This window comes from Dermochelys coriacea, chromosome 1, assembly GCF_009764565.3.
Source record: "Dermochelys coriacea isolate rDerCor1 chromosome 1, rDerCor1.pri.v4, whole genome shotgun sequence".
NCBI lineage: Eukaryota > Metazoa > Chordata > Testudines > Dermochelyidae > Dermochelys > Dermochelys coriacea.
The window spans coordinates 187,258,636-187,283,881 of NC_050068.2; the positions used below are offsets into that span (position 1 = coordinate 187,258,636).

At 43.7% G+C, this 25,246-nt stretch overlaps 1 protein-coding gene across 1 annotated transcript; it reads right to left on the minus strand.

The window, feature by feature from the left end:
• Positions 1-4,737: 4,737 nt before the first annotated feature.
• Positions 4,738-25,156, minus strand: MPC2 (mitochondrial pyruvate carrier 2). The gene is made up of 5 exons (XM_038416619.2): positions 24,504-25,156; positions 11,103-11,143; positions 7,256-7,340; positions 5,948-6,059; positions 4,738-4,977 (listed from the first exon to the last, which is right to left on the minus strand). Exons 1-5 carry the CDS (start codon positions 24,604-24,606, stop codon positions 4,920-4,922), a joined length of 399 nt encoding a protein of 132 aa, XP_038272547.1. The 5' UTR covers positions 24,607-25,156; the 3' UTR covers positions 4,738-4,919.
• Positions 25,157-25,246: the final 90 nt, after the last annotated feature.

Here is a 25,246-nt window from a genome sequence, read left to right on the forward strand (position 1 = left end):
AATGAAGTTAAAGAAAATTATACAGGAGGATGAGAAACTAGAAGGGAATAAAATGTAGGAGCCTCAGTAACCTTTGTTAATGAAAGCATGCAGGCAGAACCCTCTGTGACTATGTGGTTTTATATTCTGGGGGGTTTCAAAATAAGTAGGGGAAGTGAAAGAAATCTTCATAGTTTGTACTGTCACTCCTTCTGAGTCACTTCCCATTTATGTGTGACATTCCCTAGCTAGCATGATTAAACAGAGTTTTTTTTAAACCAGGTTTCTGAAATGATTTGGACATAAAATCAGAAATGTAGGGCTAATAGGAACCCTAAGAAGTCATCAAGTCCCACCCCCTCTGCTGAGGCTGTAACTGTAGACCATCTCTGGGAGATGTTTAAGAACAGATTGGACAATGAGGGAGATTCCACAACTTCCCTTTGAAGCCTATTCCAGAGTTCAAAATTGCCTTTGGAGTTAGGAAAAGCTTTCTACTATCTAACCTAAATCTTTCTTTGCTCCATATTCCGTCGGTTACTACTTGTCCTGCTTTTAGTGGACATGAAGAAGAATTGACTAGTCCTCCTTATAACAGCCTTTAACACATTTGAAGACTTAGTAGCTTCCCCCACCATCATCATCATCTTTTTGCAAGAGTAACCATGCCTGTTTTAACCTTCCCCCTCTCCACTGTCTCCTGTGTAACTGTGTATAAACCATCTTAAGATATGTTCTAAAGCAGTGTTTGGTTAATACATGCAACCTCAGGGTGGGGGAGGTCCTTGAAGGGGCAGGCTCTGGTGTACTAGAACTAATGCATTTCCAAAATCAAGGTATAGCATGCTGTAGAAGGGGTGATAAAACTGGATTCAGTTCTCCTTTCTACCCATCCCTGCCCCAGCTGCAGTGGAGCACAGAAAGGGCTGGAATGGATAGTGAAGCTGCTTTAAGTCAACAGCTGAATTGCAGTGCAATGTGTGAAGGAGGTAGGGCTGCTGTATTCATGAATACTACACATGCTATGGTTGGCTGACCTGTAAGGGAGGTTTTGTCTGACACAAGTTAAATCAAAAAGAGTTGTCAGGAAAAACAACCAGGAACAGCAATGAGCTACTATGTTTAACTAGAACCCAGCAAAGTTAAGATTTATTTGGCCAGGGGTGTGAGCCTAGGCTCACCAGGACTCTAAACTATTAATTGCAATGTTGGTCCAATGAAAAATATTACCTCATCTACCTTCTCACTCAACTGAGAAATCATTGAGAGAGTTGATCAAAACCTATTCCTTTGAACAGCTTGATGATACAGGCTTTGCAGAGGGCGGCTAAAGAAGTTGCCTTACCTGCCTAACAGGGATGGGTGTGGGGGGCAAGATCGAAGTAGGCCAGAGCTGGACTTTTTTTAAAATCCTTGGCCTTCCTATTAAACATAAATAGCCTGTTTGGAAAAGGCTGTATAATCGGTGAATATGCTACTGGTCACAGGTTCTGAATCTAAGTCAGGCCTGCTGAGGTAATTATAGTTGATACAGAGTGGGTGTGCAACTGGTCTACATCTGACTAGGAGAATCTCATGATTCTGACATGAGAACCTCTGGCTCATCAGCTGTAGGGATGCACTGAGAGGGGACGGTGGTGCAACTAGCTTGGCAACAGCATCAGCACATAACACAGGAAGTAGGCGAGGTGTCCTGCTAGCCTCTGCTCATTAGATGGAGGTTGATTTCTTCATGTGCCTGATCATGTTGCTCTTGATCTAGCTGCCTACAACTCTGCCCTGTGCAGCAGCAGCAACCTTTTTGAGTTCATCAGTTATTAGCTGTCCTTCCCCATAGGGGAAGTAGGGGATATTCACTCATATAGTTCTGACTACAGAATGTTAGCAGTGCTGATGTATGCAGGTGTATCATAAATGGATTTTCATATACTACATGAGCAGTTGCTGGAGTTTAGAAAAATCCTTCCTGGTGAGGCAAGCACCTTTTGATTCTGGAACCAAGAGGGGAGAACTAACGGGGTATATTTGTAACAGTTTCTTTAAAAGCAAAACTGACATTTAGAGAAACTGTTAAATTCAGTCTTGACTGGCACAAAGACTATCCCTCTCTGGAAGAGTAAACAGGAAGGGGATGCTTGTCATTAGTAACAAATACTAAGAGTATGGCAAAAACATGCTATTCTTGCCCTTACTAATGCATGATTACATGTTCCTTCGACTTTGAGAGCAGAAGGCTTTGCCTATGCAACATGGACTTCTCCTCCTTGCTGCCTCCCCTTCAAAAACAAAAATCTTATTTAGGGCTTGGGAGGGACTGGTCTCTGCCCCTTGGTATGACCTTGCTATGTGGTAGCTTCCATTTGTTTGCTTTTTGTAGGAGGGTAGGAGCTGCCTTTTCTGAACTATTACCACCATCTACTGTAGCTATCCACCCCACTCGGACCAACTCCACTTAGGGTAGGTCTACACAGCTAAGAAAAACCCACAGGTGGCTCAGGCTCCAGGGCTATTTCATTTCTGGGCTCAGGCTGGATCCTGGGCTCTAGGACACTGTGGGGTGGAGAGCCCAGGCTCAGAAGTCTACACAGCAATGAAGCCTCCCAAGGTGGCTGGCATAAGCCAGCAGTGGGTTTTTCTATGGTCTGTCCATACAGCTGTAGTGGTTTTTTAAACAAATAGGAGTTGAGAACCCATACAGGTAATATGGGGGGAAGGGGGAGAGAGAAAGTAGTTGTGTTGTCCTAAGACTTTAGGAGGGGATACTGCCAGACCACTGAACCTTAGTAGTATCAGGTCATTAGTACTTTCCTGAAGACTACAGTAGAATAGGTGATTGGTTCTCTCCCTTGCAGTATTTTTTAGATGATGATTTAAGGCTAGTCCTGAACTACCACAAAACTGATGACTGTTAGTCACAGCACTCTTAACAATTTCCAGTTTGAGTAATTGCATTATGCCTATTGCCCTAAAGTGGAGTATTGCTGCTAAGTAGTCACTATATTCTATCCTAGATGTGGGCAAACTACAGTCCATGGGACTGTCCTGCCCAGCCCAGAGCTCCCTGCTGGGGAGCCTTGTCCCCAGCCCTTTCCCTGCTGTCCCCCACAGCTTTAGCTTGCCTTGCCACAAGCGCTCTGGGCCATGGGGCTGTGAGCTCCTGCTGGGCAGCATGGCTGGCTCCTGCAGGGTAAGGGGATGGGGAGTGGTTGGATAAGGGGTACAAGGTCCTGGAGGGCCTGTCAGGGGACAGAGAGCAAGGGCAGTTGGATGGGGCAGAGGTTTGTGCGGGGGGCAGTCAGGGGATAAGGAATGGGGGTGGTGGTCAGGGAGGGTTGGATGGTTCAGGGGTTCTGAGGGGGGCAGGGTGTTTGGGGAGGCACAGCCTTCCCTACCCAGCCCTCCATAGTTTTGCAACCCTGATGTGGCCCTCAGGCTAAAATGGTTGCCCACCCCTGTTCTATCCCCAGAGTAAGCTGCATTACCTCAACGTATATCCCTTTACTTAGGAAATTCACAGAAGGAGCCCACACAGATAAAGTCATTGATTTGGAATACTATCAGTAAGAACACACACTCTTATGGAAAGTAGACACATGCAAGAAAGTTCGATGGCTAACCATGAATGACTATGCATTTTATAAGTTAATTATAATATGCTCTAGTCCAGGCCACACCTGATTTTGCTTGGGCCTGCTAAAAGGCAGCAATTCTCAGCTTACTTATTTTCACTTCTATTTGAGGGGCTAGAGCATTTCACCTCTATCATTTGAACTCCTTCAGCCACTTGGTTACCTGAGTTTCTCAAATTCCATGCTGGTTTTTTATTCACTGCAGTTCAAGAGGACAATTCTTCCCACACAACTCTCTCAAATAGAGATCTATTTGACTGAAGGGGTGGGGTAGAGAACATCCTGGAATGTAGCAATTCCCTAGTAAGAGTGCTGTCCCAGGAGCTGTAGAGCAGTGGTTTTTAACCTGGGGTCTGCAGACTACGTCTAAGATTTCCAAAGGAGTCTACAGCTCTCTTGGAAATTTAGGTGTCCACAAATGAAAAAAGGTTGAAAGCCACGACTATAGAGAATGCCTCCTTACAAACATTTAGAATGGTCCCAACGTTTTAGCCACGATGTGCCATGTTTTACTGTGTGAAGAGATTCTAGCCTTGGCATGTCAAGGTCTTCTCATTCGCTGGGGAAGTGAACGCTTCCCAGCTCGCTGTATGGTAGAGAGTAGAACATAATTCTGATAAATTAAGGAAATTCTTAGCATTTGAGTCAACAACCTTAGGGAATTACTTTAAGTTTGAAAGCTGAATATCCATGTACAAGAGATTTCACAGGCCTGGAATCAGTCTTATGAGAGACCAGGTACAGTATAGGTGCAAGCAAACTTCCCCATATGCTGCCTCCCTCATGTGTCAGTCCTCATCTGAGGAAACACCTTTTAGAGAGCAAGGGTAGTTCAGTCTCCAGGGTCCCTCTGTTCCTGAGATTGCTAACAAGTAATTTAGTACAGTATGGTGATAATTTGTGCTATGGTCATTTCCCTATGCTCAAAGGTTATTTAGCCATTGAATCACCCATATGTAATTTATTACTGACTACGCTCCAGGCCAGATTTGGACTGCTGATCAAGAGGTTCCACATCTCAGTATCAGCTGAGCCATCCAAGAACTTCAATTTTTTCTGGAAAGGCAAATACGCTTAGATATTTGTGGATCAAAATGGACTTAACATTGTAAATTGATTACACCAGCTATAATTTAAAAGGTTATATTTTATTTAAACACACAGAGACACTGCATGTTACCTACATCTGAAGAAATACATTTGTTCTCTAGACATTTAGAAAAATTGGCACATCTTTCTCAATGCGAGATTAAAACTGGTCAAGCTAGGTTCCACTGGAAGTTATGTGCATGCTGGATTTGACCAGTAGGGTTAAGGTTCTTTTTGCTGCAGCTGCTCTTGTTCCTTGGCTTTTAGCTCTTGATTATACCTACAGACAGAACATAAGTGAAGTCAGCATACAGCAAACCAAACATACGAATTTGCAAACGCATTCCTAGTAGCTACAATAGAACCTTTTCATACTCTTCATTTGAGCAGTAGCAGGAAGTTTAATAGGGTAAAATGCACAGAAGCCTTATCTGTAGGCAGAAACACTGCAGATTTGATTTACATGTGGAAGTTTAATTCAAACTTTTGATTACACTACAAGTGAATGCTCCCAAGCAGCTGAGCAAGACAATTACTGCAAGATTCCTAAGTGAAATGGCCAACCACTTCTGGACTCATTCTAGCTCATTATTCCAAGTAGCCACTTAGAGTTGTGGTTTGCCCTCCCAATGAAATAGAGCTGGAGTGCTCTTCCCACGGGCCATTGCTGCCCATGCTAAATGAAGGAACTGATGGGAAGGTTCAAGAGATACTACTGGGAAGTCCAGAGAAATGCATGGCTGGTGGAAGGAGGATTGGGGAAGTTGAGGTTCAAGCCTATGGCAATATGGTTGCCTAAAGGGCAAATGCACCCTAGGTAGCTTGAAGAGCCTGTCTTATGCTTGGTAGCTAAGACCCAGGAATGAGAATTCTGCACAGATATCTCTAGAGAAATTCTATTTGCTTCTGAAATATTAGGTAATAGGTTTATGATTATAGTTACAGCATCCCTTTAAAAGTTTTGCTTATCTATAATTGTTCTAGTTATGCCAGATATTTACAACCTTAACTCCATTTGCTTGGCATAAAAACACTTAGCATTGTTCCCTGGGGTGTGCAAAGTTAATAGTTCTGCAAGATTTTTTTTTATACAAAATTTTGTTTAAGCCTGACTCCCTTTACCTAGGTCTGTTTGTTATTTAGTGAGTGCTAACAAATACTAGAAATTCAGAAGCCACCCCAATAAAAAAAAAAAAAAGGAAAAAAAAAAAGTATTTATAGTGAAGAGCCTCCCAGTAGTATGTACATACCTCCATATACGAAAGAGCTGGGAACCACCGGCACAGCCAACAAAGAAATTCACGGTAAATAGACCCCAGTTTTTAGGAATAATAACTAGAGAATATCTTGACCAAATAAGGCCTGTTGGATACAAAGCAAAGATTACCTCTAAATACTAAAATATGCATCTAATTACATTAAAAATCACTTGAGAAATGTTGATCAGACACTAAAAGGCATTCAAACAGTTCTAGCACATGGACACATCACATCATTAGTGCCATGATAACCCCGTACACTCCTCAGCAAGCAGGACCTTAATTCTGCAGCAAGGTTCCAGACTGGAGGCACTCTGGGGTAGCAAGCTAGAAAATGTGCAGCAGCTTCAATTTAAATAAATAAATAAAAATTGGATGTCAAAGGTGGCAGTCAGTGCAGGTATCCCAGCATTATTTGTTTTGATACTGCATTGTTTTACATAGTCCCTACTTTTCAGTTTTAAAGTATGAGACTTTTTGACAATGTGTGACTATCAGAAGTTGTGAAGAGGAGGGAAGTGTGTGTCTGTGTGTGTGTGGGGGGAGACTCTAGTAGTAAGTGGAGCTTTTGGCCCATCAGAAGGCATGGGCAACAGTTTGGGATGTGGTTTTAACAGAGAGCTGATATGCTGGAGTGATCAGCAGTGGAATAATTAGTAATTCTGAAATTAAGTGTCACCCCGTTAGGATGAATGCAGATTATGGAAGTCAATACACTGACTTACACACTTATTTTACCCAGAGAAACTTGAAAGTATGAGACTTAGGGCTAGTCTACAAAAAAGGTTTTTCCAGTTATACTGGTGTAATTATATTAGTGCTGCCACAGCACCATAACCTAACCCCCACAAAAGGCCACTCAAACTTGAATAAGTGTCCACGTGGAGTGCTATACTGGTACAACTCTAGCATTTTACACAAATAAAAGGTAGTGGGTGAATTTAACTTCCCATGTAGTTAAGCCCTTCCAGTATTTAGAAATTCAGAAATTAGTATTGAGAATTCAGATTCTGAAACAACGCCCTGGCAATGGGTGGGTTTTGTGGTGAATTCCATGGCCACAGAGTACCTACAGCCCTCTCTGTAATATAAGTAGGTTATCAGAAAATATCTAGGCCTATCATAGAAAGAGGGATCTTTTGATAAAAGACTGAAGTTAAATTTTTTAGCAATAGAATCTGTGAAACAGATTAATGTATAATTGAGTATTAATCTTGTGGTGAAGATTCTTTAAGAAGAAGAAAAGATTACAAACTGGTGAGGATTCTGGTAAGAGGTGTAGAAACAGAATTCATTCACCTGTTGCCATTAACACTGCAGACTGTGCTGTACTGAGTTTTTCTGCTGGTCTGGTCATATCAGCCATTCCAGCACATACCAAACCCTGTAAAGAAAAGACACAGCCAACTTTAGTCGGCAAAGTAATTATTTCACTTATTTGTCAACAACACCACTCTAAGTGCAGAAGTATCCAGAGAGCCCATTGCAGTTTGTGATGCACAAGCATGTACAAAACTTGCACTTTGGGGCATAAGCCAGCTAATAACTGACAAGGAATAGGATAATATTTTTCTCCTATGAGCAGGGTATTCCAGAGTTGTCCAATGTGCAATTTCTTGTGTCCAGGGCTGGACTTTGAGGATACTGGACAAGATGGACGCTTGGTCTGATCTGGCATTGCAAGTCCTGTGTTCCCAGTTCAGAAAATGGAGTTGCAATCTTTATTATAGCATTGCAATAGTACAGTAGGCAGTGTCTTTGCCCTCCTCTCACAAAGTTTAAATATTTAATGTAGGGCATATGGCAGAGATCTTAGTGTCCCAGAAATGCTAGGCCTATAGTTTGCTTCCGGACCTTTACAACAATTTACTTACACTGGCAGTTACTGCACCAGTTCACTGATGCTAAGTACAGTAACTCCTCACTTAAAGTTGTCCCGCTTAATGTTGTTTCGTTGCTGATTAGGGAACATGCTCGTTTAAAGTTGTGCAATACTCTCTTATAACGTTGTTTGGCAGCCACCTGCTTTGTCCACTGCTTGCAGGAAGAGCAGCCAGTTGTGGGGGCTTGGAACCAGGATGGACCAGCAGCCCCCTGCGCCCCCCCCCCATCAGCTCCCCATTCCCTTAAGTTCCCTGTGTGGCAGCCATCCAGCAGGCTATCAATTGCCAGGCAGTTCAGCTGTCCCTCCCCCCTCTGCCATGTGCTGCTCCTGCCCTCTGCCTTGGAGCTGCTCCCTGGAGCCTCCTGCTTGCTGTGTGGCTGGCAGGGCTAATGTCAGGGTGTCTCCCTCCCACCTGCTCCACCCTTCCCCCCCGCTTACCCCATCTTCCATAGAGTGGCGGGGGGAGGAAGGAGGAGAGACAACAGGACTCAGGATGGAGGGAGCCTACGGGCAGCAGCTGCTGTCACAACTTGCTGATCTACTTTAAAAAGCAGTGTACTTAGAGTGGGGTCAGCATACTTAAATCCCCTCCCTCCCGCCATTGCCATTCGTGCTGCCTTGTAGAGTGCGAGGCTCCATTCACAACAGTGTGTTAACCCTTGAGGGCTCACCCGAGAGCTAGTTCATCATTTAGCAGTAAGGCATATCCTGGGAAATATCCCACCCTCTGACTTCACCACCTCAGCCAAGCTTCACAATCATCATAGCTGTGTACAGTATTAAATTGTTTAAAACTGTGTGTGTGTGTGTGTGTGTGTGTGTACACACGTACACACACATTATATATATACACACATACACAGGTCATTTGCCTGGTGAAAAAAATTCCCTGGAATCAACCCCCCCCCCCCATTTACATTAATTCTTATGGGGAAATTGGGTTTGCTTAAAGTTGCATTTTTCATGAACATAACTACAACGTTAAGCAAGGATTATTATAGGTCATAGCTGAATCTAGCCACAATCAAGGTTTCTGCAAAATTCTGGGTTTGATCAATTAGACTACCTGCAGTATTGCCAAGTATTCAGCAACACTGAGTCAGGTCCCCCAAAATCATGAGATTTGTTTAAAATGAATAGGTTAGGGTTTTTATTCACCTTCTGGTTTTTGAGCCTTTAAGATTCATGTTTAAGCTTCTCTCTGGAACTATAAGGGCTAGAAACGTTAAATTTTAAGATGAAAGCTAAGCTTCCTAAAGAGTCACATAACTCCCCAGCTCCCAGAGTTTAAGACACACACCAAATATCACAAGACTCAACGATATGTTAATCAACACACTATTTCAGCCTAGTAGTGCTGAATCCATTTTTCAAATACAAAGATAGAAATTGGTTTCCATGGGTCATACATAGGAATTTGTCTAAACAGACACCTAGTTTTTGAAGATGTACTTTTAAAAAGTGGACTGTCACTTGCATGTGTGGCACCAGATGCCTTAAGCTTTATAAAAAGGTAAATGGAATGCTGGAAGAATAATTATTTCAAGAATAGCTAGAACTCACATCTTCAAGAAAAGTGAGAAATAAACATTGATGGGCCACTGATTATTAAAACCATCTAAAAGGAAGATTAACATACTGGCTAATGTCTTACTATTTTACCATGTGGTATCACTGCACTCTGCTGGACAGTATCAGTCTTGTTTCGTATCCAACTGTAGCTTGTAGCCACTTAAGTTTCAGAGTAGCAGCCATGTTAGTCTGTATTCGCAAAAAGAAAAGGAAGACTTGTGGCACCTTAGACTAACAAATTTATTTGAGCATAAGTTTTCGTGAGCTATAGCTCACTTCATCGAATGCATTCAGTAGAAAATACAGTGGGGAGATTTATATACACAGAGAACATGCAACACTTAAGGATGACAAAACCTTAGTATTACTGTCAGTAAGGACTTCTTTAGCTTGAGTAACAGAAGCTTGTGTGTTTTTGAAGCTAGAGGTCTTGTGTTGTATTCTCAGTGCATCATGTGGTTTTTGTTACCTAATAAGTTAGGAGAGCCATTCAGGACTTATCTAGGAAAAGATACAGTTTCAACACATCTACTTAATATAGATTAATACAGCAAGCTCCTCACATACAGGGGAAAAAGCCATTTTATGGCAGTTATGTTATCAGAAGGCTACATATAATTCCAATTTCAGCTTGAGGGCAATGTTGTGGAGGCACAGGAAGCCTGGTATGGCATTACCGTGCACAGACCTACTGGTAATGCTGCATCAGCTAAACTGCTGCTATGCATAAAACAGAGAAAGATTTACTGGAAAAACAAAAACCCAAAGCTAAAGCCAAGGATGAGGAGAGGAAGAGTAATCTGACTGTTGGACATAAACGGCCTGAGAGCTAGTAAATATTTACAAAAGATGCCTTTCTACAAATACTAGTTAGCTCATTTTTGACATAAAACCAATGCCAACAATAGACTAAAAGGCTGACATGAGGACCAAGAGTGAACAGCCCTGAATGCAAACCTGACATGTAGACTCAAGCCACTAAATTTCATAACACAGGACTGTTATAGGGAAGTTGAAATGCACTAAAATCAAAGAGTTCCCATTTACCAGAATGGTAATTAACTTTCACTTGTTACCTAGGCAGTGTTTTTAAAAAGAGATTATATGCTAGAATATGTTTAAACAAAGATATTGCAGAAGTATAAGTACATCCTGGTATGAATAAATGGAGTCTCAGAAACTCAACTTTGTCCTAGATTCACTACAATCTTAGTGCTGAGGCACCAGTTGTAGCATGTCTGTTCAAAGTGACCTTGCAGTCTTCCCCATTTTAGGCCGTCATCTCAAGAAGTCAGTTTTAGCAACTGACTTCCAAGAAAAAAAAAAAAAAACACAGCTGGATTGTTATGCTACTCCATTGGGGGTGGACTGCTTTACGAGGAGTTTTGCATTGGGCCTGGCAATAGTTATTTCACAGCAGAGGGCTCTTCAGTGAAAGTGTGTCTCCCACTGACCTCCAAGAATCAAATTGTTGTCACATGTGTTCTCTACCATTAGAGTGAAGGTATAGTCATTCAGACTCATTTCACATTTTAAAAACATAATTAGGAGCGTAATAGCAAATCCTTTGATGGAATGGCCAAGACCATTCATGCCAGGAACTGGTCACTTTCCTCCTGGGTGGCTGAAGATCATTCCCTGACCCGCAGAAACGTTAACAATATCAGCAAACTGACTTCTTATACTTACCCATTTCATAACAGGTGCCCAGAAAAACACTGTTTTGGGACCTGGGGGGGAGGGGAAAAAAAAAAAAAAAAAAAAAAAGGAACACAACAATTTGAGTTAAGGCATAATAAACTACACACTCAGATATAGCTGTAATCGTACCAAAATGTATTTTTTAAAAGCATTTGTACGAATCCCACAGGTGAGGGAACAGTACTGTCTCAGGCACACCACAGTACATACAGGGAGAGCTTTTCTACTCTGCTTTGCTAATGCCTTTCTAGCCTGACCCACAACCCCTCTTCAACATTATGGTCTTTGCAGTAGTATCCAAGGCCATTTTGTTTTCTAGGTTATTAGACTGGCAAGTGAGCAAATAGCTGCAGTGTGAATAATGCAACTGTGGCGAACAAAAAAAAAAAAAAAAAAGTGAGGTCCCAGCTAGTGGCAATACAAGAAGCTGTATCACTTGTAGATCCGCTCTTATGGCAATTCATGACAGTTTTAGTCCCAAATATCTAGCATAACAATTTTTTTTTTCCTCCATGAATTACAAAGTACTTTAGTCTGATTTCCTGGGTGTGTTCTCATCAGTAGTGTTTCTACCAACAGCTGTAGTACAGCCATCTCTTGTGTGACAACAGATCTGCTGCACCACCATATACGATTAAGAAGCGGAATTCAGGAGGCAAAAGTAATTATCCATACTGGAATTTTCCCAGCAGGGCTACTGTCCTCACCCGCATGCAAAAAACCGCTTGAGTGACGACGAAGAGTCAGGATCTTAGGTCTGACTGATCCAGAACACGGTGGATACAATTTTCAGGAGCGTTTAATTTACGTAGAAGCTTAAGTTCTGATTGACTTTGAGTGCAACATTCTGAGAACAGATGTAGGACAAGAAATATCTATGTATTTTTGTCTCCCAAATACACATCATACCTAAGGGTCAAAATTTTCAAGTTCAAGTCGCAGAAGTTAGGCACCTAAGTCAGCGGCTTGCTTTCCAAATCTGCTGACTTTCCATTGACTATAGACCCTAGGGAAAAAAATCGGGGTGCCTTATTTTTAGCACCCCACAATTAAAAATTGTCCTAAATGTTTTAACTGTCACTGTTGGCAGCAACTATTCCCTGTGAAAGTAAGAGTACAGGAGGATATCACCACTCTAACTTAAGGTTATAAAATCAGTTGCCACATATCTTTGAAGGAATTCAAGCCCTATAAGATATTTAGGAACAATAACGGTTTAAAATACAATAACAGTTTTTATATTCTTGCACTGTGCTCCCAGACCCATACTGCTTGTAGATCAGAGATCTCTTGCTGATAATTTCCTTTCTTCCAGCAGCACCTCCCACAATTCTGGACATTCGGGCGGCTCCCCTCAACTCTGCAGCTCAAGGAGGTGGATCAGCATTTTGGTGCTATGTGCTCTGGCCATGTCCCCTCTGCTCCCACTTACTGCCCTATGATTTATTGCAAAGTTGTAAAACTTGAACTTGCACAACATTTTTCAGAATTAACAAAGTAACTACATACATTAGACCAAGAAAGACGATTGAATATCTGACCTTACGCTCATGAGCCATCTATGGAAGATAGAATTGTGGGAGATGCTGCCAGCAAAAAGAAAACTAATGGTAAGAAGTTTTACATTATGCAGTCCAGCATCTCCCACAATTCTGGACATCTGGGATGTAGTGAGCAGTGAACAGTGGTAGGGAGGGTTATGGAAAAAAATTTGGTAGGAAAGAAGGGAATACCCACCCTCCTGTTTGAAAGCTCACTCAAAAGGCTACATTATTTCTGGGCTACCACCTGCAGCACCTTCCTTCCAAAGGAGATCTTTGCAGAAGACAAAATCCCACCTCACAGCAATTCAAGAAGGTATTACCTTATAGACCTTTGCAAATTTCTGAAGCGGACACACTTTCTCATTCTGCCCTTGAAGTTGCTAGGGATCTTGTGGGGTGCACCTTAATCCCTTCTAGGATAGGAATTTAAAATGCTTTATAGGCTTCCACCTGGCAACGGAGGACTTGGAACTTCTGAGTCTCTAGCATTTTGGGTGGAAGGAGGACACAAAGCCCAGTCTTTCTGTGGATTCTGTAAGCTAGAGACAGATTTTCCACACACTGACATCTAAGGTATGCTACATTTTTTCAGCTGGATACTGAGGTTTTGGATAGAAGAAAGGAAGCATAAAACTCTTGGGAAGTATGGAAGGAGGAATTCACCTTAGGAAGAATGGATTTTCTGGAGGCCCGAGGACTACCTTGGCCTCATGGAGCACGCTTTAAGCACTTGAAGAGATAACTCTGCCAGCTTTGAAACCTGTCTGACAGATGTGGCAGCTATTAAGAAAAAAAAATCTTAATGGATAAGTAAAATGCTGCCACTGATGTCAAAAGGATGGGCTGGTCAAGGCCCTCAATACCAGTAGTAGGTCCCATTTTGAAAAGAATGGGCTGACCGCTGGGCTGGCTAACTGGCTAAAGGAGTCTGGCTACTTGGGGGCTATCTGTCAGGAAGCACAAGGATCCTGTGAATAGCATGCTACTAAAAGCAGATCTGGCATGTAATGATTCTGGGCTATCTATGCCTTCTCGGAGAAAATCCAAAATGGTTGGGATTCCTGGATTTGTCTTGTGCTCGACACCAGTAGTTGAATCTGGACCAGACAGAGGAGTAAGCATGTACTCATGACCCCCAAGTAATAATCTCATGACCCTCTGAGTGGTCACAACCCCCAGTTTGACAACCCTGGGACTAGGCTCTTTGGCCAATTGTGAGATAAGACATTGGTCTCCATGGATCCAGAGTCTGTCTCCCTGGTGAAGTATTTCAGTGTCTTTGCATTCATACGATTTGTAAACAGGTCTACTGAAAGGAGGCTGAACGTCCGAGTGAGGAGATCAAAAACCTCCTGATTCAGGCACCACTATGAGCTGTTGATCCTGCAGAGCCAGTCCACCTTTCAGTTCAGATCTCCTTTTGAGAGATCACTCTGAAGTTAAGAGAAATTGCTCCCTGCGCCTCATTATTTCCATTGCTTCCACATGTAGCACTTGACTTTGTTTTGCCTTGGTTGCTTAAATATACACCCGTAGTTCTGTTGTCTGCCCTAGAGGATAAAAGAGTCCCAAGTTCAGTCAGACTGGAAATCAGAATCAGCTTGCCCACACTCAGCTCTAGAAGGTTTATGCTGTGAGCTGTTTGGGTTCAACTGTGCTTCCCAGTCCTCCAGGCTGCCATCAGCTGTGAGAACTAGAGTACTCGTTCTCAACCAGAGCTACGTGTACCCCTGTGGTATGCAGAGGTCTTCCAGGAGGTATATCAGCTCATCTAGATATTTGCCTAGTTTTACAATAGGCTACATAAAATGCACCAGTGAAATCAGTACAAAACTAAAAGTTCATACAGACAGTGACTTGTTTATACTGATCTATATACTGTACATTGAAATGCAAGTACAATTTTTATATTCCAATTGATTTATTTTATAATTATATGGTAAAAGTGAGAAAGTAAACAATTTTTCACTAATAGTTGTTGTGACACTTATGTCCGATTTTGTAAGCAAGTAGTTTTTAAGTGACGTGAAACTTGGGGGACTCCTGAAAGGGATACAGTAGTCTGGAAAGGTTGAGAGCAACTCAACTAGAGGATCTGGAAGGAAGATGGGCATACCTTTGTGAACAGTATTGTGGGCTGATCACCATTGTAGGGAGTTGATCACCTGTGTTAGAACCCATATTTGATCTTTCATGCGTTCCAGGGAGTTGTCCCACCCCTTTAGGATAAAGGCTTGAAGGCATCAGATATGTGGCCATGGAACAATCCCTATCCATGACATCGGAGTCCCAAGAGTTTAAGACATAGTGTTATCGGAGGCTTTCTGCAGCTCTGGAGCAAGATGACAGAATCCTGGATTTTCTGGAGCCTCTCTTATGAAAAGGAGTAGAGCTTTGCTACTGAGGTATCTATTTCTGTGCCCAGATGACTTAGTCTGGTGGATGGAGTCAAGACACTTTTTTGGACACTCATGAAGCCATGCACCTGCAGGAGATTCAACATCTGAGACATGGCTTTGTGCTCCACTGACTGCAATGGAGCACTATTCAAGATGTCATTCAGGAAGGTTCAGGTAGATTCCCTGCAAGCTAACTCTGGCTATGATCACTACTATCATCTAAATGGGAACATTTGGTACTGATGTTTTGTGCTGCAGTCAAACCTCAGAAGTCTGCAGTGGCATGATCTGATGAGGATATGGAGGTATGCATCTGTTAGATGTGCTTAAGTTTGGAAGCATGTGCCATATCTGAAACCCTGCTGGCTCTCATTTTCCTTGGGGAGTGGAAGGGACTTGTCAGAACACCCCTGAGCAAATTGGGAGGGAGGAAGGCTGGCTGATTAGAAGCTCTGCTTCTTTCTCCAGAGCACTCAGGCCCCCTTCTAAGACCAAGGAGGACGTGTGGCCCCACAAACCTTTCTTTGTTCTCCAGTCATCCCTTGGGACTTACCCCTTCAAGTTGACTGGCTGGGGTCCCCTCACTTTTGGAACTTCACCTTGATCTCTAATGGGGTTCTGCTCCATTTGTCTCATGTTGGAGTTGTGGCTACTTTGCTGGGAAGGGGACCCCATCTTCCTGTCCAGCTTATAATCCCAGGACCTAATGGAGTTAGGGTCAGTCGATCAGGCACAGTCTGAGCACAAGTTGCCATCTGCTGAACCTTGGAAGGTTGCTTCACACAGAGTACTACTTGACTTTGACATGGTACTTTCTTGGCTGCTCTGCCATGCCTGTATAGGGGCAGAGGAGCTGGCAGGGAGGCACTGCAGTGGAGATGGAGGGTGGACTAAACTATTAGAGCATTAACCAATCCAGGGAGATAACAAAGAAACTGCTCCCTATTGCCCAAACTGAATAGGTGAGGAAGAAAAACAAAAACACACCAACCACCACCCCCACCCCTTCACCCACACAGAATAGGGGCTGGAACAATTGACCACCAACTGCCTCGTGCCAGGGAGCAATAGAATCTGGTGCATGAGGACGCGTAACCAGATCATGTGGTGTCAAAACATTGATCTGCCTCTGCAAGCTGTAGAGTGGAGGGGAACAGCTCAGATGTCCAGAACTGTGGGAGACACTGGGGTGCAAAAAAGACCGGTATTTTTCTGCTTTGTTGTGGAAATGAAAACAATTCTACCTGGCTGGGCATATTTATGGTGCACATGGAGCTATATAACATTCGATATATTTTAAATAGCAGTTATCTTCTGATGGAAAAATCTTGGTTAGTGTACCAGCATCACTTTAAGCAGAACTAACTGCTTCTGAGTCAGTCTAAATCCTTTGAGATCCCACAAAACGGGCATTAAAGACTCAGACTGTTCATTTGTTAACAAGTGAAATTAAAACCATCTACAATGGTCTCAGTTTTTGGGACAAGTTAACAAGATTGTACCCTTCTACTAAAAGGAGAAAGTTCTCAGGACTCTTAAGCAAACATGTAGAATGTAATGCAAACTAAGTGAAACACATGGATTGGTTCTGAAGTATCAAGTTAAACCAGGACCATACTGCAATTTTGTTAACAGATTAAAGCCCACAGCCCATTCACTTTGTTCTGTCTGAATTCACCCTTGTGTTTTTAGACAAGTTCTTCAGGACAAGGATGTGTTGCATTGTATAGTACTGGGTACATTTAGGATACCAAGACTGATCTCTTGCAGCATAATAAAATATTAGTGAACTTATCTAAGACTTCTCACAGCTGCAACTTACACATAGTGCCATCAAAGACTCCTTTTATTTATCAATTTCCTAGAATACAGAATACAGCAGAGTTCTCAATGGACTTGCAGAATTAGAGACTAGCTGCATGCTGAAAAAGGAGCAAGGGAAAGATTCCAGAAAGCTTAGATGGAGATCTCTAATTCAGACAGATTTAGCATGTAATATTTGATAAAAATACTGTCATGTCACATTGTTCCATGCAGTAAGCAGGTACTTCTCAATCTAAGAGAATCTGGTTGTGCTGACTTACATCAATGGTGCTGCAGTTTTTTATTTTCACAGTTGCCATGTTACATTACGAGAGTAATTATGGTTAATGCACGCTAGTACCATTCATTTTAAACAATAGGCAAGACTCCTCTAGGGGATGCCAGGTTCATTATCCCCTCCTCTCTTAGAAGGTTCTTGCTGTTCTTCACTCATTTATAAAAAAGAAACAGCAATTATGTGACCCGACCCAGCATTTGGGTCAGCAAGGGAACATCAGCTGCAAATGCATCATTAGCATGTCCCTAGGTACCAGTTAGGATGAACACTGCATATCCTCATACTCTAATAAAAATGGCTGTTTAAGAAATGTACTAGCAGGCAAGCACAAATGCGAGTCAGTAGGGTATAACACAACAGGGGCAGGGGTGTCAGTGGGTATCGATGGCTTAAACACTAGTTCTTTGAGTGTCATGCACCCACACTCACACCAAAAGTAAGTATTGTAAGTAAATGAATACTCAGCAGGATTTAAAGAACAATATTCTGTACTCCACTGCATTCAAGATTTGTGCTCTAAATTAGATTTTTAAGTCAGCCTACACTGTGGGAAAAATGCCTTATACAGAATAGCAGCAGTGTATTATGCCGACACTAGTAAATCAAGCCTCATTAGGAGACAATTACTTGGTAAACATGAAAACTAAAATGGAGTTATTCTTATACTGTATAAAGGCTTTGCAACTCCTGAAGTTTGCTAGAACAGCCTAACAATGCAAGCTGTAACTTTGCCTTTGTAATATGCTACTAGATTCACAGATCTAGTTTTACAATAAGCACTGGTAGCTTGCACTTCTACATAGGTTTTAAATTTCTAAGTTATAAAGTCTGCGACACTGACATTCTACTCAACAATCAAAGATTAAAAGCATTCATGACTATACTAAGTGTGAAGTACCAGCATATTATAAAAAGAAAAGGAGTACTTGTGGCATCTTAGAGACTAACAAATATATTAGAGCATAAGCTTTCGTGAGCTACAGCTCACTTCATCGGACACCAAATGCGTCCGATGAAGTGAGCTGTAGCTCACAAAAGCTTATGCTCTAATAAATTTGTTAGTCTCTAAGGTGCCACAAGTACTCCTTTTCTTTTTGCGAATACAGACTAACACGGCTGCTACTCTGAAACCCAGCATATTATACTAAGTTCTCTTTATAAGGGAGAGCCTCCTGAATACAGTAAATAGACTGAAGGCAGATATAGCAGGTCATTATAAAGGTACTAGTAGCTGCAAGTCCATGCTGATGTACAGGTGCAATTCACAAAGTCACATGCGTAACCCCCCTGCCCCCAAATGAGGCCTCGTTTCCATGTAGTGTGACATAGTGAGCAGTGATGCTGTTGTACATGTTCCCCAAAGTTTGGGCATGGTGCTGCCCCCTGGCTGGAAGCAGAGTCATCTGTTACCCCAAATAGCTGTTGATCCACCTTCTCTGATTAACGGTCATATTCCAGCTGCCACAGAACCTTCAGACTCCGACATTCCATCTGGTTTTCACAGGGCCCAGTGATGATTGAACCTGGTGATATTCTAAATAAAAAGCTTTCAACCATGATTGTAGCTGTTTCCATCACATCACACTGACTCAGACATCACAGGCTACAGAAGAGGTGGGCAAACTATGGCCCAAGGGCCACATCCGGCCCTCCAGCTGGTTTAAACCAGCCCTCGAGCTCCTGTTGGGGAGCAGGGTCTAGGGCTTGCCCTGCTCCTCCACTCCAGCTGGGGAGCGGGGACCAAGGTCGCTCCGCGTGCATATGCTAAGGCTCCTGGAAGCAGCAGCATGTCCAGCCTCCAGCTCCTAAGCTTAGGGGCAGCCAGGGGGTTGCGCCACCCCCGCAGTCACATTGGCCCAAGCGCCACCCTGGCAGTCACATTGGCTGGGAACTGCAGCTAATGGGAGCTGCAGGGGCAGTGCCTGCAGACGGCGCAGCACCGCCTGGCCACACCTTCGCATAGGAGCGGAGGGGGGACATGCTGCTGCTTCCAGGAGCTGCTTCAGGTAAGCGCTGCCCCGAGCCTGCACCCCTCCTGTGCCCCAACCCCAGCCCTGATTCCTATCCTGAACCCCAACCCCCCGCCCCAGCCTGAACTCCTCATTTCTGGCCCCACCCCAGAGCTTGCACCCCCAGCCAGAGCCCTCACCCCCCCATGCCCCAGCCCTCATCCCGCTCCTGCCCTCTGAACCCCTTCGTCACAGCCTGGAGCACCCTCCTACACCCCAAATCCCTCATCCCCAGCCTCACTCCAGAGCCCTCCCCCTGCCCCCTAACCCCCTGCCTGGAGCCCCTTCTGCACCCTGAACTACTCATTTCTGGCCCCACCCCAGAGCCCGCACCCCCAGCCAGCCCTCACCCGCTCCTGTACCCCAACCCCAATTTTGTGAGCATTCATGGCCCACCATACGATTTTCATACCAACATGTGGCCCTCTGGCCAAAAAGTTTGCCCATCCCTAGACTACAGAGTGACAATTCTTGAATCTTATTCTATAGATTACATAGCATGGAAAGTTTCCTTACCTGGCCCCTTCTACAATGCCTGGGAAGTTTCTCTACAAAATCAGGTTTAAACATGTCTGCTAGGACTTCTCCCTCAGTGTGGAAACTCACCCATTGCCTTACTCCTGTTTAAGCTTTTCCCTCCCCTCCACCTTCTAGACCTTTTACATTTGCAACACTAATGGCAGACAGGTCTAAAGTCTGACCTATTTCTTCCAGCTATGGCTTAGAATCTTCCCAGGGAGGATGCCTGGATAGTTTCTTGCTCCAGAGGATGTGGCTGTATTTATTTTGGAACCTAGAGTGGCACACAGGGTTGAGGAAATGCACTGCTTGTTTATTCACTGACGGCATGTCAAGTTCATAGTATTTAAAGCCTTAAGAAAGAGAAGACCAGTCTGAGGGCCAGGCCACGGACCTACGTTCACCTGTGAAAGCAACTGGTAGGCTCAAGTGCTAAACGTTCATAGCATAATCTTAATCAAAGGCCTCCCAAATTCAAATGTTTTCTCTCTCATATGTTTGCCTCAGCATCGGTGGCATCCTTCCACACAGTAAAGTCCAGTACCTATTTCTTCCAGATTACGGTGGGGTTTTTCACAAACATTGTTTTCATGTTCATTTATGCTTGTGTGGGTGATGTTTTACTCCTACATTCAGGAAAATGCCTGTTCAAGTTATGTTTAGTATTTGTGATAGGGCCTGTAAGCTTCCAAGCATGTATGTATGCAAACATCTAATTATTTTCTATGTATTTTTCCCTAAAAATACTTCAGTGTCCCTGCAGCAAAGGCTATAAGCCAGTACACATGCACTTGAGGGAAAAAGTTGCATAGGAATCTGATTGGAATTTTAAACTAATACTTGAAAAAATATCTTGACAAAACCCTTAAGAAAATGCTCCTCAAATTATTAATGGAGTTTTAAAATGACAGTGGTTCAGAAACTCAAGCGGAGGGAGAGAACCGCTGTTTCCTTCTCTTCCTGAGAAGAGAAGTTACTCAAGAATGTGACAAAAGCTCTGTGTTTTGATTAATTGATAGCCTCCACGTGCATTTTGATCATAATAAAAATAAATTGACTAAAGACACTTTATGAAGCTTGGAATGTATTACACATATCTATGCTTACTGAACTGAATTCGTCCCTAGTGTAACTATAATTACATCAGGGATAAATTTGGGTCATAAAAATATATGCTTCCTTCTCCTAACTAGAAACACACAGTACACTGATGAAGTAATATATAATTCACACCAAGAGATGGACTCTGCTTTGTTCATGAATCCCTTGCTGAAATCTGACTATCCATACCTGATTAAGAAGCTTTAAAAAGTGAACACATGACAGAACACACACAAGCCAAGTCACATCTCTCTGCTGCTAACACTAGTTTTCCACCAAGTGGCAGCCAATCGGAAGTGGAGGAGTTGGCTTTGCACCTCTCATTTGTCAGAAGCTTTCACTGTCCTCTAGCCATCTTAATTAGTTTGAAAAGCATTACCCAAATGCAAGATTTTTTTTTTTTAGTATTTCACCCAAAGTGTTCTCCAAGTCAAAGTAAAGGGATTTCTCTTAGACACAAACAATTTAGAATCTAGGTAAAAAGTCACTTATCAAATGAGGCCATCAAACTAGGCCTCACCAAGGACAGATGACTGTACATTAAGCGTTTTCCTTTTAGGACAAACAAGTATGTTTTCATGTTGGATGGCTTTTGTTCTAGTTAAATGTGCCCAATAGCCCTGGAAACGAAACTATCCATCCATAGAGCAGGTACAGAAGGGTCAAAAGTAAGAAGTTCAGTTTCCATACCCACTGACCCTTCACCGAAGCTGCCTATACACGTTGTGGCAATTGTTCTTTTGACAAGGACATCTTTCTTTTAAAAACAGGATCACCAGAACAGTTTGGCATTCCAACTTCAACATTTAGACAAGGCATGGAGCAGGAATGGCCAAAGTTCAACTCACAGGCCAAATTCACAAAACTGAAGAATGTAGCCTACAATCTTTTAATATTAATGATGCAGTTTAAATGGAGAGTATGTACATGTCAGGAAGTATCACCACTCTGGACCACGTAACTAAAATTTGCGTGAAATTGGCTTCATTTTTGGTCAGCTTAGTATAACAGAAAAAAGTTTTGGACACAGTTGCTCAATTTGGTGACAAGGGTTTGCACTAATCTAAATTAATCTACACTATTTGAACCAATTCTTGTTAAACCAGTGCAATCTTTATTTTGAGAGAAGACTTTTGTTGTAGAAAAATGACCAAGTGACTGAAAGCTACATTCCCCTACTGCATAATCATGTTGCACCCAAGAACACATTCTAGATAGATGAAAAGTCAAGAACATGTATTACATTAAAGAAAAACAGTGGAAAGAGCAGTCCATGGAAGACTTCGCATTTCCTCAGGTATCTTGTGAAATTATTTCCATAGCAGATTCTAAAATGGAAGAACCACTTATATGGTACTGTAGTCATTCAGTTGTAAGTGTTATCTACCTTGATAACAATTGTCTTTTTTAAAACCAGCATGAAAGCATGCCCTTCTATTTTCCTCAGTATCTTCTATTTGTTAGCTATAGTCATTTTGAATGTCTGGCCAACTTCTTCCCTCAAACATAGCACTCACAGTGACTCCTGCTCCCAGGTATATGCATAGAATTTGTCACATAAAGAGTAGATAAGCATGTCTCTTCTTAAGGCTTTCAAGAGACATGATCAATCCACTTATCTTCTTGGAGTCTCCTGTCTCAAGACCTCTCCCCTCATTTTCCCCCCTAACCCCATAAAAGGGCACTAAACAGAACAAATGCTACCAATTAATTGTGGACACTTGCTGGCTCAAATCTAAACTCCTGGGGAAATGCAAGATAGTACAGAGATCCACACAATTCATGAAATAGCTCCAATGGTATACATCACTCATGAATAGACAAGACATATTCACTTATTTGTTTTGCCAGCTAGGAAAAAAAACCCAAAACTTTACTTTGTACTGCATAAATGGCAAAATCTACAACAAAATAATTGAAATTTGTTGCCCCCTACTCTCCTCTAGCCATTAACACAACATTTGCTTGAGGGGAGGGGAAAAAAAAACACAGGTGAAGGTAGTTTTTTATTTAAATAGAAATGTCATTGGTTTCTTTTATTTTAGAGCTACTTCAACTACAGAGCATTAGCTTCTGAACCTGCACATAGGGGAAGCCAAAGGTTGAGCCAAAGCGGCTCATTTCAGATAAGAAAAAGAAGACAAGCAGCAGTTTGTTTTAAAAGGGATTATACTTGAAGATAGGAGATCCCTACTGTTTCTTTTCCCTTTTCTCCGTCAGATTGATCCGAAGACCATTATGGTTAACAAGTTCAAACTTGTGTCAGCATCATCTCTATTGTATTATTACACTATTTGTAAAATGGCAGTAACAACACACTTAATATGTTTACATGTTGTAAATAGCTAGAAACCCCACTGCAGTTAGTGAAGAGTCACAAGATTTTGGATTTTTTTTTTTAAAAAAAGGGAAGGAAATTTCAAATCTTGTAGAGGATGTTCCCATAAGTAAAGTAAACTTGCTAATTTGTTTCAGAGTAGCAGCCGTGTGTAGCTCACGAAAGCTTATGCTCTAATAAATTTGTTAGTCTCTAAGGTGCCACAAGTACTCCTTTTCTTTTTGCTAATTTGTGTTAGAGCAACAATACCACTCATGGTTTCCCCAATACTTCCCCCCCCCCCCATACTCCTCTCACATACTCTATAGAAATGCAGACAAATTCTTAAAGACAAAAAATCTAGTGACTGTCAATTCGATGCTAAATACCACAGCAACAATCTTGTAGGGGCATATTTGTAAGTGACATCCTAAGGTCTAATAGGTTCCTGGCCTCAAAAAAGATTTTAAATCCACCTGGGTTCCTTCAGAAATTAATATTACTGATCATTGAGACTACAAAGTGCATTTCAAGATCAGAAAAGCAATAAGATACTATAGGATCCCTTAGTTATTGTATTGTAGAGTGATCCATTACATCCATCCCTGTACTCTTAGCAAGTTCCCCGGTACCCTAGGACTGTATGTCCAAGTGCCTACTAGGCTCTCCAGGATCTTCGCTTTTCTCCCTTTTCTGGTTACAGGAAGCTCTACTTGGAATACAGACACGTTTAAAGAAAGTCTTTCTGGTGAAGATCAGAGAGCTTTTCCAAAGAGATCGTGGGACACTCCCGGAAGGCAGCTAGGCTCCGGATCGGTCCGAACTCCCCCAACAGCTCATCCCACAGCTGAGCCGTCCTGTAACAGAAGGCCCTTTATCTCAAGCCCTTTAGGAGCTACCTTGTCCTAGAGAAGAGCAAAGCCTCAAAAGTTTGCCCCATTTACCATTAAAAAACGATGATTTAGAAACCCAACCTCTGCCCGCACACCCGGCCCGGCAGGTGGGGAGACCCGGGGGCTCGACCTGCCACTGTTCCCGGCCCAGGGTCTCGCAGGGCTGCCAGTCTGTCAGGAAGGAAGCAGGTGGCGGGCGGTACCACCCTGCCCTCCCCCAGGCCAAGGAAACCGAGGTGCAGAGATGGAGTCACCAGCCCAAGGTCACAGCGAGCCCCGGCCGGGCTCCGGCTCCGCCGCGACGCCCCCTCTCCGTGCCGAGCTGGGGGCGGGCAATGGGGGCTCCCAGCGCCTCAAACCCGGGACCGCCGCCCCGCAGCCAGGCCCGGCCGGGAGCCCCGAGCGCTCATCATCCCCTCGGGCAGGGTGACCGCGGCCCCGCCCGGCCCAGCCGTAGGGGGGCGCAGCCCCAGCCCTCCCCGATCCGCCCCCGGGGCGGCCGGTACCTGCCGGGTGGTTGTACAGGGGGCGCAGCCGGGGCGGCAGCTTGAGCTCGATGCGGTCAAGCAGCCGGTGGTAGGAAGCGCGGAGCCCCGCGACCGCGGCCATGTCGGCGGGGAGAGGCGAGGCGAGAGGGCCCCGGGCTGGTCTGGGGTCCCAGGAACAGCGGCTGCTCCGACGTCCCTCCGCGACCCGCCGTCCTTCGGCTTCCCTCGTACCCGCCCCCCGCGCGAGCCGCCCTTCGCGTCCCGGCGCCGCTTCGCCAGAGGAGGACCCGGCTCTACTTCACGCTGATTGGTCCGCTGGGAGGCGAGGTCGAGCAGCTCGCCGAGCGCTATTCGTTAACAGGACCTCCTCCTCCTCCTCCCTCCTCCTCTCCCCCCCCGGCGCCCCGCCCGACGTGGAGAGAGCTGACGCTACGCCTAGGGGGAGGAATTTCCGGCCATCTTTGATAAGGGCAGGAACGTCCTTTTCCATTCTGGGCTACCGTGCTACCCAAACTAAACATGGCTGCCTTCGCGCTTCCGTGCCCCGGCCAAGATGGCAGTCGCTGATAAAAGACATTGGAAGAACAGGCGGCTTTTTATGCCCAAATACAAGATGGCCGCTGTATGACTTCACCGGCCGAATCCACACAGCCCAATGGTCACGTTCTCGCGATAGATGTAAGTCTCGAGCGCTGTGAACGGGGCGGAGCAGGAGCAGGAGCAGGGGCAGGGGCGGAGTGAGATGGGGGCGGAGGAGCTGC